Source organism: Aythya marila (assembly GCF_965140915.1).
Source record: "Aythya marila genome assembly, chromosome: 6".
NCBI classification, from domain to species: Eukaryota; Metazoa; Chordata; class Aves; order Anseriformes; family Anatidae; genus Aythya; species Aythya marila.
Genome location: NC_139047.1, coordinates 19614132 through 19629865, shown reverse-complemented (window position 1 = coordinate 19629865; position 15734 = coordinate 19614132). Strand labels below are relative to the sequence as shown.

Sequence of the window (15734 nt, the reverse complement as noted above, 5' to 3'; positions counted from 1 at the left end):
GGAGTTAAAGGTTAGATTCATTGCAGACTACACAAAGCAGTGCCTCACCTGCTGCCTAGTGAAATTCACAGCCCTTGGCATGAGGTCTAGACACTAACAAGCGTTTGGAGACAGCAGACCTGAGGCTAAAAGGCTATAGCATATTGGCCAGGAGCCACTAACTGGACCACCAGGGACAGCCTTAACAACTTCCTGGAGAGAAAGACCAAAGCCAAAACACCCACCTACACCACCGCACCCCACAGAAAACCACAGTGAAACCTCCAGTTTCTAGAAGCATGTCTACCCCTTAGATCCTGCATTCTTTGTACAGATACCTAACATGACCTAAACAAATAAATGGGGATTGCAACACAAGTTTTACCCTCTCTCTGATAGTTACCTGAACCACTAAACCATACTAGCATTCCCATTTTCTTCCCAGTGAATTTGTCATTACTTTACTCAATAGGAAACAACACAAATCCTCTTGATTCTTGACAATTTAGGGCACTTTCCTGGGCATTGGTTACAGCAATGCTGAGTTCCTTCAGCAGCCCTCTAGTTTCCAACTAACTTGGAAAATGTTTTCACCAAAAAACTGTTTTACAAAAGGAGGAAGCATCCTCTCTTTCTATTCCAGCAAGTGTTTGAAGGAAGAAACAGACACAAGCTCTTGAAAAGTTTCAAGTGAGGCTTGCTGGTAACACATTCCTTAGTGAATGACAAGGTTTAAAAACACATTCCTCTTTCCTGCTTCTTTCATACTTGTTGATGCAAGTCTACTTTCTGCTGGCAGGTATGAAACCTGTTACAATGATCTATCTCTCCCTGGGCATTCTGCAGGGAGCAGACAGCAAGGAGCTGAATGTTCCAGTAATGAAATATGAAGTAAAATGTGAAGTATTTAGGGGGTCCAAAGCTTTCTTAAAGGCTTGACCAAGGCTGCAGAATGAAATGCTGCATGGAGGGATTTCTGCAGGTGTCCCTCCTCACCATACCTGGATGCAAGGTATAGCTTGTCTCACCTAAAATAAACCGTGTGTGTGTGCAGAAACCCACCACCAACAGCTCCTGGAAAGCGAACATGAGAGATAATGAAGCACACATAACAAATGCTAATAAGCCTGCCCCATCAAAGAGCTCAAATGATAGCATGATGACAATGATATAAATATCCCTACTGAATAATTGTTTATAAGCAAGAAGCCTAACCCCATTTGCTTGACTCACCCAAAACATGTCAAGTACTGTTTCACAAGTTCCTTCGCTCCCTTCTGCTTAAGAGCTAAAATACACTTGAAAATGTTAGCATTACTTACCCCAAGAATCTGACTGAATAACAAAGCGTAGAGAGGACTGACTGCTCCATTCACAGCTGCTCCCAGAGATCCCAGCACCATGTATGGCCATTCAGAGGCATTGTATTTCAAAATCCTGGTAAATGGTACAGGCTTGATGTCTTCCTCCACAACAACAGGTTCCTGAAAAAAACAGGTTGGATTTATGAAACAAACACATTCTCCCAGTGATGTTCTGCCTATGACGGTGAGATACATATCATTAACATTGTCAGTTAAATGGCTATGTCCAAGTCCCAAACAGCTGCTCTAGCTTTGTATGGGAAGGGGCAATGATGGGCCTTGGCTGCTGCATGGAGCTCTTTCGCAGGGCTAGGGAGTCACAGGAAGGTTACACAAATGACTATTGCTACTGTCCCTGGAGAAAGAGAGACAGATTCATGCCTTATGTAGCTCTACCAATTCCAAATTAAGAGGTTAATTAGGAGCAGACTTTCTGCTACAGAAACTCAGACTGTTCCCAGTCTGCTGTCTCCAGATGATGCATTATGCAGTACTCAATACCAAAACTTACGCTTCTTCCTCACAAGGGGCTTTTTATGTCTCTCCTGGAACGTTCTTAAATATGATTTTACAGCACTGTGGGTAAACACATTGATCAGACTCTGCATCAAATTAATAGGTGTGCAACATAACTAAAATGGAGATGTAAGAGTGAGAGCCAGAGTCAAGCTTTATACGTGCTAATTATGCCTCCCTTTTGTGAAACATCGTCAGACTATGGACAGAATTCCCATAATTACTCCCAGTACCAGCAGAATATTGATCGTCAAATTATAACTTACCCTGCAGTTTGATTTGTGCAGTATTTCTGCAACACTCAGTGTGCTGAGCTCTGCCATTCATATGTCTGGAAACGCCCAGACAAAACAGACACTGTAAAGACCCATCTGCTGGAAATGGGCAAGGATGAATGGGTGGAAACTTTTTTTTTTTTTTTTTCTCTTCCTTATGAGCTAGTATCAGAGTCACAGCACTAAAGCCACTTATTTATCCACAGAATAGGCTCAGCAATAGCAGGAACAGAGACTTCTAACTGCTGTTTTCTGCACTGAATATCTGTAGCCCTGCAAAGCAGGGCAGGGAGCTTCATAAGCAATTTGCAAACCCACTGTGAGCATTCCTAAAGAACTGGTTCTATCCTGCATAATTTTAACGTGTTTGTTATTTTCTATACTACTTGATTGCGCAAGGACACTTGTCAGTGAAAGGACTCTGGGCCTGTTAGCAGTGAGGATCTCTCTTTACTCACACACCTTCAGCTGATTTTGAGAAGAAATGGAATTTACTCTATTGAACAAGAAGTAGCATCATTTCTATTACTGAGTAGCTATCACATTTCACAGACTGAGCACCTTGAGCTTTTTTGGTTAATTCAACTTTAATTTATATGCCTTTTAATTAATATGTCTTTTTTAACTTGATCTACAACGTATGTTGTTTTAACAAGAGCTCATGGTCTGCTAGAAATTTTATGTGGAACAATAAGCATGAGATCCATCAAAATACAGCTTAGAGGATATAGAAGATAAGACTTGAAGTGGTGGTTTTGTTTGAGAAAAGTATCAACCCCAAAAGACATATCTGCCTATAACAGAAACATACATTTACAGGTTCTCATTAACAAGCAATTAAAAGATGTCCTTTTTGGTTGCAATTTAATAATGAACTATTGGACCTGACCTTTTTGGTTTGTCCATCATCTTCTCCATATGAAGACATAAGATACAGAGACTCTGCCTGATCTCCTGCAATGGATAATGGAGGGTCGGGGACGACATTGGAGAGCTGAGATCTGGACCGCTGCCGAAGTGAAGCTCTGTGAAGGAAGACAGATATAGTCTGTTCTTCACAGTTCAGTAACATAATACTTGCTCTCAAAGCAAAAACAGTTTTCATAACAACTACATCAGGTTTCACCGAAGCAAATCATTGGACTCCCACTGACTTCTTTCTTTTCCTGTGTTCTCTCAACTTTTGAGAAGAAAATATCCCACAGGGGGAATAAATACTTTTCAAAATCTTACTCTACCCCACCACTCAGATGTTGTCTTCTGTGTGACCTGCACTGTTGTTGTTTTTTTTTTGAGGAAAATTATGGTGTATCCTACTACATTTGCATAAGCTATTAAGACATCAAGTCAATTCACCATTTTCAAGTAGTTCAGTCCAGAAAAACAGGATGCTGAAAAAATCCAGCTCTCTCCCCACTGAAACATGACCCTGTGATGTAGGAGATACATTCACTTGCATGTCTGACGTAGGCTTGCCAGAAAGAAATTATAGACGTCTAAGTAGACTGTCTGGCTTGTAAAAAGCTTTCACTTTCATCAAGAAGAAGCCTTAATAAAACTGTCCTCACACATTTTATCATTGACCTCTCAATGTCTTTTCTTAAAAAAAAAAAAAAAAAAAAAAAAAAGAAAAGTGAATGGATTGAAAGTGCATTAGGCAATATAAGTGCATGGCTGTATGATAGTAATATCAGAAATGGAACCTCAATATAGAAAGCCAGAACCTTGCAAGAGGGTCCTATGTCTAGAAATGGGAGTAAAATTGTCTTTCTATTTATCCATGGACCTTCAATCATTAATATATTACCCAAGCTCTTGCTTTCCAAGTGGATGGTGTCTCAATGAAATGTTTGAAGCCCTTCCACCCTTTTTTAAAAACACACAGACCAGTGATTAATTAACATTACTGGGATTATGGAATGGTGGGAGAAATTTAGAAATCCAGAAATACTGAGATTTACATTGATTTTTAAGACTTACCGCAAACTGGCCCGATAGCTTCCTCTGCTGAATGACTGGATTTTCTCAAGATTTGGCTCAATGTTATTCTCTGTTGCTGTAAAATACAGTATATACAGCTCTTTAGTTTGTGCTAAAATTACATACAACTTAAGTCCAGTGTTGATTTGTAAAAAAGTGCAGTCACCAAGCTATAATTGAAATACTTTGTAGAAGGCAAGGAATGTAGCACCACTTTGCTGCTCATCCTACATATACCCCAGGTTTTAATATTTGTATTTGACAAGATGAAAATATTTGAATATTGGGCCATCTCACTTGGGATGTGAGTGCCCAACACTGTTTCCCTATTTTGATACTGTAATTGTTCTTTTAAGACAATCATATCCAAGTTATGATGCTTCCAAAAATAAAAAGGTCATTCTACTAGACCTCCATTTCCAGAAGCTTTGATTCAAATCTTCCTCTAGTAAAACAAACAGGGTGGTTTCAAAATACTCTGTAATTTGCTTGTATTTCAAATGTGACATGGCTGGACTGTCAGCACAAAATCAAAATATAAAATGGCGGGGTACTGCTGATGAGGATTAATATTTCAGGGCAGATCTATAGAATGAAGGTTATTCAGTGTACATGCAGTAAAAACCTTTTGGTTAGGGCTATCAATGTATTACTTTGCTGATTGCTAAAAGTCAGTCATTAAGAGGGTGGAGAAAGCACTTAGCCCCATTAAAAATAATCTATATTTTGTGGAATTCTACATCACTTTGTTAAAGAAAACAAGACACTTACTTTCTGTTGCTGCTCTAGTAAGTGCTGCGTCTCCTTTACTCTGCAAGGTCACCAACATGAAATAAACCCCTTTTCTTTTCATGAGTTCCTCATGAGTTCCTCTCTCCACAGCCCTTCCATGCTCAAATCCAATGATGACATCAGCAGCTTTGATGGTTGACAGGCGGTGAGCTATAGAGATCGATGTGCGGCCGAGGCGAGCCTGACAGGGAACAAAACCAGCCCCAATCACAGGACAGCAAATGGAAACACTTGGAACCAACGCTCTATCACCTAAAGTTTCTCTAAATCAAAGGCAGTCTTTCATAGCCCACATATTCCCCACAAAAAAAAAAAAAAAAAAAAAGGAAAGGAAACAGACACCTGGGTTCTGCTACCTGGGTTCTGCCAGCAGTCTAAGCTATGTGAGAACATCTTTTTGCAGTATGAAGCCTGTGAAGGGGCACTGCTGCAGCACTAAGCGTTTTAACTTGGACTCAGCACTAACACTTGTTGGAGTGCAATTATCTCCAGCTTTGCAGAGAAACCCAGACATTTTCAAAGTTCTAGAACAGTCAAGTACACATGATGGATCACTGCAATATTCTTTGCTACCAGAGAAGAAGAATTATTCCTGAATGTAATTCAAGTGTTCTGAATGTGTTGCCTTAGCAAAGTCTTTCTTGGATTCATGGACTGAAGTTAGGAAAAATGACCAGGATCGCAAGTGACACCTCTCTACAGACTGTAGATTCTTCTTCAGTCATCTGACAGTTATTGTCTGTGTGTAGCATTCCAATGGCATTAGGAATGGCCTTTCTTTTAGCAAAATTTACACATGACTAAGCTCCCTTTATATTAAATGTAGAGAAAAATTGGCAGCTTTATTTTGACTTATCTTATATATTTACTGTAGAATTAGATGAATCTACCGGGGATCCTATCAATTTTATTGGTCACCTCTCTGAAGGCTAAAAGGAGCTTAGCACAGCTGGTTTGGGAGTAGTGGTCTATGCTGCCAATATTTAGTTTTATTGGATGAATCAGACAGTTGACAAGGAAAAGAGTCTTTCTTGGCATGGATAGAATTGGTGAAATCTTGACAGTCCTTAGCATCTTATTACTTACTTCATGCCAAACTCCCCTCATAAGGGGTTTGCTGTGGGACTCAGAACACATGGACTAGATCCTAATTCACACAAAACAAGATGGAGCATAGAGAACCCCAGGATAAGCACTTATCTCTGGAAAAAGGGAACTATCCAGTTGAAGTCCCAATGCAAGAAAAAATATTTCCTTCCAATAATACTAAGGTTCTATTTCTCTATAGGAATACCATTAAGAAAAGGTCTTTACTGCTTTGTTGAAATTCAGCAGCACTGTCTGCAGAATGCATCCCAAATAATTTCTGCCCTTGTAAGTCTAACTTATGTTATACTATAGCAAACCTTATGAAGTGCTTCTTGGACAATAGCTTCACTTTCATTATCAAGTGCTGAAGTTGCCATATCCAGTAGCAGGATTTTAGGGTTTCGCACGAGGGCTCGGGCAATAGCTATCCTCTGCTTTTGACCTCCACTCATCTGGCTTCCACCCTCTCCAACATGAGTGTCAAATTGCTGGGTAAAGGAAAAAAGAAGAAATTTGTAACAAAGAGGTCTATTAGAAATCAACGTAGATACTGGTACAATGTCTCTCAGACTTCTCCTGGGAATAACTTGGAAAATTTTTCATTTTTGAAAGAAAAAAAAACATCATTAGTGCACCAAATGCAAAGGAGAGCTGATGAAGTAATTTTCTTCATAATGAACAATGTTGTCTTGCCTGGAGCAAAGTGCCAACCCCAGACCAAAAGAAGCATGTACTAATTTAAAAAAAAAAAAAAAAAAAGTGCAGTGATCTGTTTCGGCTTAGAACAACTCTCTCAGGAAAAGCTGCATTGGAGAGGAAAACACTTGCCTACTCTCCATCAGATGACTCACCAGCAAACTTTCCAGAGAGCTGGATTTGTCTGCTGATGGCATGTGACTCATGAATACCGTGTCTCTGATTCATGATTATCACACCAGCTTCAGGTAGAGAATTAGATAAACACATACAGCCTAAGATCTAGACAGCCAGAATAATTTATAATTATGTATAATATATATGTGAACTTGGTGAAATCCACATAGTAAGACCTAATTAACTCTGATCTGAGGACAGGTTACTGCCTACTCTCCATTTTAATCTTCTGCCCATCACAAGTGGCTGCATGAGGGGAAAGACATAGAGAATCTCTATTTTTCCATCAAATTTTACTTACAAGGCACAGCATACCTGTGGCAAGTCCATGATAAACCTGTAAGCATTGGCTTGTTTGGCTGCTTTGATTATGTCATCCATGGTAGCCTCATCCCGACCATAGCGAATGTTCTCTGCAATTGTGGTAGCAAACAGCACTGGCTCTTGCTCAACAATACCAATCTGTGAGCGTAGCCACTGGATATTAAGGGAGCGAATGTCATGGCCATCCAGAGTAATCTACAGAAGCCAAATAAAGCAAGGACAAGCAAAATAAAATTCAAGGACATTATTCCCTTCGGTCCAGAGACAAAGAAAGACACAATAAAAATAAAGGGCTTATGATGTTGTTTTTCTATGCCCAGTGTAAAAAAACAGCTTTCATACAAGAAAAACTACAGTGTAGTTGCAGAAGTGTACAATAGTTCTAGTGTGTAGGAGTTGTGCTTTTGATTTAATTTCCCAACACCTCTCTTTTCTTGGTCTCACAAATAAAGCCAGGCAGAAAGTACCCATCAAAATTTCTTTATTTAAAGGAATTACAAATTTGAGCATATACAGATGATGTATGTTTTCCATTAGAAAAATGGATTAACTGCTCCATAGAGGGCCAGGCAGAAGAATAAACCATCCTCCAACGTCTCCCTGCAGACACTTTTAAAGACAGGTAGTTACTTTCAAAGGGAGCAATTTCTATTTTTTAGCCTGATCTACTCACAAGGCCTCAAAGTATGTCTGTGTACCTCATTTTCTAGTCCTTATCTTTCATCTGTGTAAATCAAGACCTCTAGCCAAATTTATTCTTTTGCCTCAGTACTGGGGAGGAAGCTAATGAAGGGGAGGCCTTTTTTGTAAAATGCAGACAAGCAAAAGTTACAAAAATTTTCTTCTTGACAATGGAAAAAGAGAGCTTGTTGTGAGCAGCACCACTGTATTTTCATACATTTTCTAGTCTCCAAGATTCCAAAGTACTATTAGGACATATGATGAAATGTTCTTTGTGAATATTGAAACTTTTGGCATGAAAAACACAAGAAGGAATCATAGAACACACACCCAAATGTAATGGAGTTCTGCATAAGTGAGTTTTGCAGACTATGCTGACACTAAGTTGGTTTTTGTCTCTTATACATTCAAATACAGGTCACCATATGTGTGATTTGTGCCAACTAGGAAAACAGAAAAAGAATGAGACTTAACAGATGTAGTTCATATCCTTAGACAAACTATTATTAAATGGTAATGGCAGATGCTAAATCAGTATTATGGGATAATGATTAAATGTTTAATACTGAGTTTCCCATAACATAAAATGGTTTGTCACTCCTGAATTATTTTATCTATAGGTACAGATTTTATTCAGGTTGTCACTGATTTTTATTTTTCTCCCAGCAGTTTTTCCCATAATTTTTGATAATATTATCTATTCAGTATTCCCCTGAGAGGGGATTTCACTCATTTCTTTATTGGATTATAAAAAAAAAAGTTCCTTAAAAAGTTCCTTTCCATCTCAGAGAAGAGACCAAGTCACTCTTCGGAGTCCCTAAGACTAGAGAAATCCCTGCTAGAACAGGACACTCACCATGCCATCAGTGGGGTCATAGAAACGCTGGATGAGCTGTATTGTTGTACTTTTTCCAGCTCCACTAGCTCCAACAAAAGCTGTTGTCTCCCCTGCTTTAATAACCATATTAATGTTATCCAAGATCTGGAAAGAAAAAGGAAAAGAGAAAGAATCTATTCATTCTAATTCTCTCACTGTCATATAGGCAAGCAGCAGGAGGAGATCCATCCTATATTCTTTATCTTTACATGGAGATTCAAAGTAAACATACAAATTTAAAAAAATATATATATAAAGAAAGAGGAAAAAGGAAACGTTTTTTTTATTTTGTTTGAAGAGTTCATAAATGCAGAACACAATTTTCCATGACAGGCATCAGATTTTGATATTTCTTTGTTCCTGTTTTTCGTCATTAAGAACTAGTGAGGCTAGTTCCATTGAAAGAACTTGGTAATAAATCCCCTTTAAAGAACAGTCTATATGAATTATGAATGCCTGTTAAAGCATAACTGTTAGGAATGTAAAAGTGAAATTATATAGAATAATCTGATACTTCATATGCTTCTTTGTCTGCCAAATGCACTTTCCAAGGAGGATTTGTCACTTCAAACACAGCAGTAGAGAAATAATGGGCTATACAGCCAGTGCTCCTGTACCTTCTCCTAGATTGTAATGGGTCACGTGATACATCCCCAGGGTAATGGAAGATTTTTAGAAAATTTCCTTGCTCAGTTCAGCTTATTACTTGGTCTCCTATTCTTGCACAAGTTGATAAAAGTGCACAACTGATTGCAAGAGAAGCTGTATGCAGATGAACTTTCTGAAATCTACAAGTTTATGTTCAGCGGCAAAGAATACATATGGCAACAGATATGTCAGAATGGTAAAACAAAATAATGGTAAATAGAATTACACCATTGATAGAAGAATTATTTACCGCCTACTTTGAAACAGAAGGTCTAGGCTTATGGAAAGCAAACTACTGAAAATCCAGAAATTGCTGGCAGGATATATTTTTTATAGTAAACGTGTTCACAAAAGAGATGATGAATAATTACCTTTACATCAGGTCTGGAGGGATAATGGAATGTTACATTATGAAATTCAATTTCACCTCTTACTTTATCCAGCTTGTAGCCATCTTCTGACATGCAGTCAATGGTGGGTTTCTAGGGCAAAATGTATTGTGTTATTTACTTACTGTTAAGCAGCCAACGCTGTTGCAGTAGATAAATATTCCCAATACCATACAAAGCCATGGCACCTTTGTTTGAACAGCAATTGGCTGCATTGAACCAGCAGCAGGATCTGCCCCTGGGCTAGCAGGCAAGGAACATGAAGTGAAAGACTAAAGTGATGGGAGAGCTGTCACTGGCAGCTAGCGCAGGCAAAATGAATGCACTCTCTTTTCCTTTTATGCTTACTGCACTTACACAGTCTACTATTCAGCTAGGTTTTGCTGAACAGAATAGTTAGAATGCCTCATGGATGCAGCTAAGTTAATTTTGCTAGCTCCTCAGGACTAAAATGGCTACTACTTCGCACATATAAACACACTCTTACACCACTGGAAAAAAAAAAATAATTGCTGAAAACCTACACACTTCATCATTTTGCATTTCAAGCATCCATCCCTGTATGCCCCATCCTAGGATATGGAATTCTGATTTGAGATTTTTCCACAAAGTGCTTTGGGTCTCACATATGTTTGGCAAGGCCTTGGGTATTGTGGAGCACAGAACTAAGAAATGAAGTAATCCTGCAAATAGGAACTGCAGTATGACCACGTAAGTTTAGTGCCAGAGAAAATCTGTATGAGGGCAGAGCTGAGCTTTTACTATCAAATCACAAACCTAGAAATGCAGCAAGCAGATGGATTGAATTTGTCACCCTTTCCTCTATATGGACAAAATCTCACATTAGCTTTTTTTTTTTTTTTTTTTTTTTTTTTTTTTTACCCTAAGGTTATCTGACTCGGCCTTATCTTGAATTTTGTGATTAATCATTACTGTTGCAAATCTTTTTTTGCTTTCTAAATTTTTCTCTAAAAAACACTTCCCTTATTCATCTCTTTTTCAGTTATCTTAGAGCAAAAGCCTTAGATTATAAAGTGCATTTATAAGGCATCTATGTTATCATTATTATAGAACACTGACGGGTTATGAAAAAGTCCATTAGCATTACCACAGCTCTTTGAGTTTCTTTATATACCATTATGTGCACTGTAAAGACAAGCAGCATTTTAATGTGTTTACACACTTTTAAATAGGCACAAGCACAGTAAGGCCTGTCAATGACCAGAGATATAAAGTACTGTTAAGAAATCTACAGTGTTCTGTCGGCCACTAAATATATGCAGTTAGAGAAAGGCATCCTCATGAATAGATGCCAATGGCGCTCAGACTTTCTTATGCAAGTTTATTTCAAATATGTATCTGTACAGAGAATATTGTGATGAGCATTTCTGAATGCTGCAAGATCACTGCCTGCACTCATCTGGTCTCCCTTTGACTCAAGGTATAAATCCACCTTTGACACCTAAAGTCAATAGAAACACAACTTTTGATACCATCTTGGGGCTGGGAGCTAGGTGCCTGATCAAAATTTGACTGCAAGGCAACTGATAGTGCCTGCCTGTACAATTTTTGTGCACCTGCACTAACCAGGAACCGTATGCGAGTATGAGGTATAGGAGTAAGAAACAGCAGTGGCTGAGGTAAAGCTTCATTATGCAGAAACAGGCTGCTTAAGGAATCTGTTAGGCAACCTCTCTGAGCGTGTGTGCATGCTGCTAGACTCTTCTATTGCACAGTCAATCTTTCCTTAATTGCTTTCATTTTTCCTCATTTACACTGTGGATAAACTGCAGCTGCTTGAGGCTTGTTTATTTTCCCACCACACAGTGACACAGCTTAGAAATGTGTTACTTACTTTATCTATTGTCTCAAAAATGTCTGTTGCAGCCCCACGGCCAGTGGCAAAGGCTTCTAGGCAGGGAGATGCCTGACCAAGATTTAAAGCTCCTACTAAAACACCAAAGAAAACCTGTAAAAGCAGAAAAAGAGATCAACAAAATCTGACATCAAATCTTTATTACAACTGAGAGTTTAGACAGGCAAATCAAACTACAGTGGCTTAATGAGTTCTTGTGCATCAACTGAGCTGCAGTGACTCACTATGTGAGCATAATTAGCTCACAAAAAAAGCAAACAAATGGCTCTTAGAAACAATTTTCATTATCTTTCACAACTTTGCTTCCAGGTTGAACTAAATCAAGTTATCATATTTGCACTGGCCTAAGCATATATGCACTCATATCTTTACTGACTTCTGCTAACGTGTTTTTTGAGCCACCTTACTTCGACTGCATGCCTATGCCTTGAAACAAGGGCTGAAACTGAATATCAATGGCAAGTAGATTATTTTGGAAATGTCTTTGACCAGTAAGCAGACAAGAGTCTACAACATTTAAAAATATAAAGCATTTTAAAATGCATTACAATCTTTGTATATTGCAGTTCCTATCTAAATCAATACAAAACTTACTTCTGGAGCAGGTACCAGCTACAGGGAGTATTTTGGTCTCCCTCACACAAAGAAGTGTATGGGCTACTACCAATGCTGGATATGCCAGTATATGAGATTATGAAATTATTATTTCAGTTCTCTATTGTGACATCTGGGAACATTTGTCATCTCTTCATAAATGGCCTTAGGTCTTAAGTTGACCATTTCTGCAGGTAGCACAGATGCTCACTGTTTCAAGTCCTTTCCCAACAACCAAAGGGAAGAGTTACTCACTAGCGACCTTCCTGGGAAAGCCCCACAATGTTCTTTTAGTCTAAGCCTAGGACAACATGACAAAAAATGAGCCACAGTACCCATTCATCCTGTCAGGACTGAGAGAGGACAAATGCAGCTGGACAGAGCATCCAGTATCAGAGGATACTTCAAGAGTCCAACCTTGGATCTTGGCCTTGCAGATCAGAAGCAAGTGAAGCTGGAGCACATCAACCAAAATTTGATAGATCTGATAAAACTTTGTTTGGCCAGGTTCCTCTTTATCAGTGGTTTTATTTTTATCAAAATAAAAGTTCTTCACAGAAGGCAATAACCCAGATGCCACAAGGCAACACACGATATGGGAAAGCTAGTTTCTGATCTCTGTCAGATGTGTACCAGGCTCTCAAATGCAAGCATTATTCTGATCACCGTAGGCAGCATTTTGAAATATTTAAAATATACATGGATTTTTTTTCATCTTATTCAGTTGTGTCATATACTTTCAAACATACTGAGCAGTGACCTTGCAGTAAACAACCAGATACCAGAACATCACAGGTAAGTGTTCTAGAAATGTTTTAAGAAGCAATCCAGAAAAGTTGCAACAAGCTAAAATAGGTACCTGTAGAAGAGTACCAGGTGAATATTCATCTTCTTCAAGGACAAGTTTAGAGCCATACCAAAAGGCTAATGCGTAGCACAGGAAAATTACAAACCACATGTATCCAGTGAATAATCCCATTATTACTCCTTTTCGAATCCCCCAGTGCTGAGCAAACACCAGATTCTTATCATATCTGTAGAAAAACACAAGTGAATGAAATGAACTTGATAGTAAAATTAAAATAAACAAAGACCAACAGAACAAGGTGTCTTCAGTGGCTGACTGTGCTGCAGTGAACACAGGGGCCACGTGAGGTTGATACCTCTCAGTCTGAAGCGAGAGACCCCGACTACTTCTGCTGAAACCAGCAGTGCTACCAGAGTGTGAAATCACTACATGTTCTAGTACAACAAGCACAAGAAATACCACACTCACTGCAGATACCTCGCCAAGTGACTGGCAGTTTTAGCAGAGTGGCATGGGATTTGACAATTTGCCCAAAACCTCAGAGGAAGTTCTACAACCATATAATGCTTTAAATGAATTCAAGAGAAAACTGTTTAACATCATCAAATCTTGGTGATGAAAAGCACTGATAAATATTAAGTGTAACTGGGAAAGATATGAGCAGCAATCGGCAATCTTGGCAACAAATGAAGCAAATAGTTTAGATTCAATCATCTAAAATTCACCTTGCCCTTATTTTTTTCTGTTGAGCAAGTACTTCTGAAAACCTAAGACCAGCTAATTAGATATTACAGGTGTTTTAGGTAGAATTTAGTCCAAATTTGAACCAAATATTCTATTCAATTTTAGAACCATGTCTCCAGCATCAGGTTAAAGATTAGGTATGTCTGTAAGAAGATGAGGGTGACAATGACAAAGTGTTAAGGTAACTGAGAAAGACATAAGATTGTTTTCATCTCCCTCAGATATTTTTACCAATATTTTCATTTAATTAGTTTTAAGTATTTATAATGTTCATTTACTATTGTTAAGTACAGTTTCTGTAACTATCACTGTTACTACTTTCCCTGACATCTTTTAATTAAGTTGTATTTTCATGCTCCATATTGCAATATTTAAAATAAAGCAACAAGTAATACACAGGTACATGTCAATGTACGTAAAAACAACAGACAACAATACGTGACGAAACTTTTCTTTCCCAATCCAAGAAGATTTTGTTTTTAATAATACAAACATTCCTACTTTACAGTGGGCACAACAAATATGGGTCTTTGTGGAGGCTACGACACTTGCAACTAGTTTTTTTTTTTTACTTAGCTTGAAAGTACCCAAGGTTTTCAGATGTGCTGCAAATTTGCAAGTAAGTTTCTGCAAGTGAGAATGACTGGACGATAGTATTTCTGATGTTTTATTTCACTGATTTAACTATGAAATTGGTTTTCTATAAATAATTCTATTTGAAAACTAAGTTTTTGCAACATACATACATTTAATTCTCAAAGCTATTTGATGGTCACTGTTTCAGAATTCAGAGACTAATTGAAGTGGATTTCTGAAGTGTATTCCAGTGCTATTTTGCTACAGGAAAAAGAAACCAGAAACTCTTTATAATTTGTCTGAACAAACCTTTCGACCTCTTTCTTCTCCCCACCAAAAGCAGCCACTGTTCTGATGGATGAGAGCACTTCGTCAGCCACAGCCCCAGCTTTTGCATAAGCCTTTAGTTCTCGGCCTGTCAGTTTTGCCACAGCCTATGAAACCATAAGAAATGTTGGTTACAGCTCAGCTGTAGGTGCAGACAAGGACTGCAGTGAGCAGTGCTGATTGCCATGCAGTGCTGCCTGCCCTGCATGAGGTCACTCTGTTAGCAGCTCTGCTCCTAACAGCACACTGCCCACTCAAAGGCTTGTCTTTGTGTTAGGGTATATACCTCTGCAGCATGTTTTGCATAGCAGTTAATCCCATTTGCCAACAGCTCTGCTCCTAACAACTAGAAAGAACGCCTCACAACATCTGCTTTTGCTCCCTCCCTTCCTCTCTTGGCTACTGGGTGGGTTATAGCAGACCACAGATTGAGGATGTGTGCATGCTGGGAGGAAGGGTTAGGTTAAGCAGGAAGAGCAGCCTTTTAGCCACTTAGCAGACACAGCCTCGGGAAGAAGAAGCAATGGAACTGATGGGGGAGGATGAAAAAAGATGTTGACCACCACTAAGCTTTGTTTCGTGGGACAACAGTAAGCAGCTTCCTACACAGCATCTCAGAGCATACTGGCTGCTGAAAGATTACTTAGGCTCAAAAAATGCTCACATTAATGGATGAAAATGTTATCGTGGACTGTTGTATAGAAAGCTACTGTATTGCATCAGGAGCCAAATACCCCTGGAAATTGTAAAGCATCATTACTTGTTTGCCCTCTTCAAATACACTACCCTAAACATCTATTAGCCACTCCTAGAGGGGAGAAAAAAAAAAAAAAAAAGGCTAAATTGATGGTGGGGATGCTTTCTTTATGCTACAAAACAAAGACTTGGGATAGTAAGGTTCATAAGGAGGAAATGGATGTGGGTACATGAAAGGAAAGAGATGGGGACAGAGAAAGAAGAATTAAAATTGGGAAAAATTAAAACTGGGAAAATGACAAACATAAAGGGGAATGAGGTCAGAA

General features: G+C 38.7%; 1 protein-coding gene across 5 annotated transcripts in view; it reads right to left on the bottom strand.

Annotated features, from left to right (window-relative positions):
* ABCB11 (ATP binding cassette subfamily B member 11) overlaps positions 1-15734 on the bottom strand; it is a 45547-nt gene that overhangs the window by 11848 nt on the left and 17965 nt on the right. For all 5 annotated transcript variants that reach the window (XM_082763995.1, XM_082763996.1, XM_082763997.1 and 2 more), the window contains 11 exons: positions 14695-14819; positions 13117-13291; positions 11643-11756; positions 9770-9880; positions 8730-8855; positions 7184-7387; positions 6313-6483; positions 4886-5087; positions 4115-4190; positions 3024-3159; positions 1302-1463 (listed from right to left, as the gene is read on the bottom strand). In XM_082763995.1, coding sequence (XP_082620121.1) covers positions 1302-1463; positions 3024-3159; positions 4115-4190; positions 4886-5087; positions 6313-6483; positions 7184-7387; positions 8730-8855; positions 9770-9880; positions 11643-11756; positions 13117-13291; positions 14695-14819 — 1602 coding nt within the window. The remainder of the gene's footprint in view (positions 1-1301; positions 1464-3023; positions 3160-4114; positions 4191-4885; positions 5088-6312; positions 6484-7183; positions 7388-8729; positions 8856-9769; positions 9881-11642; positions 11757-13116; positions 13292-14694; positions 14820-15734) is intronic.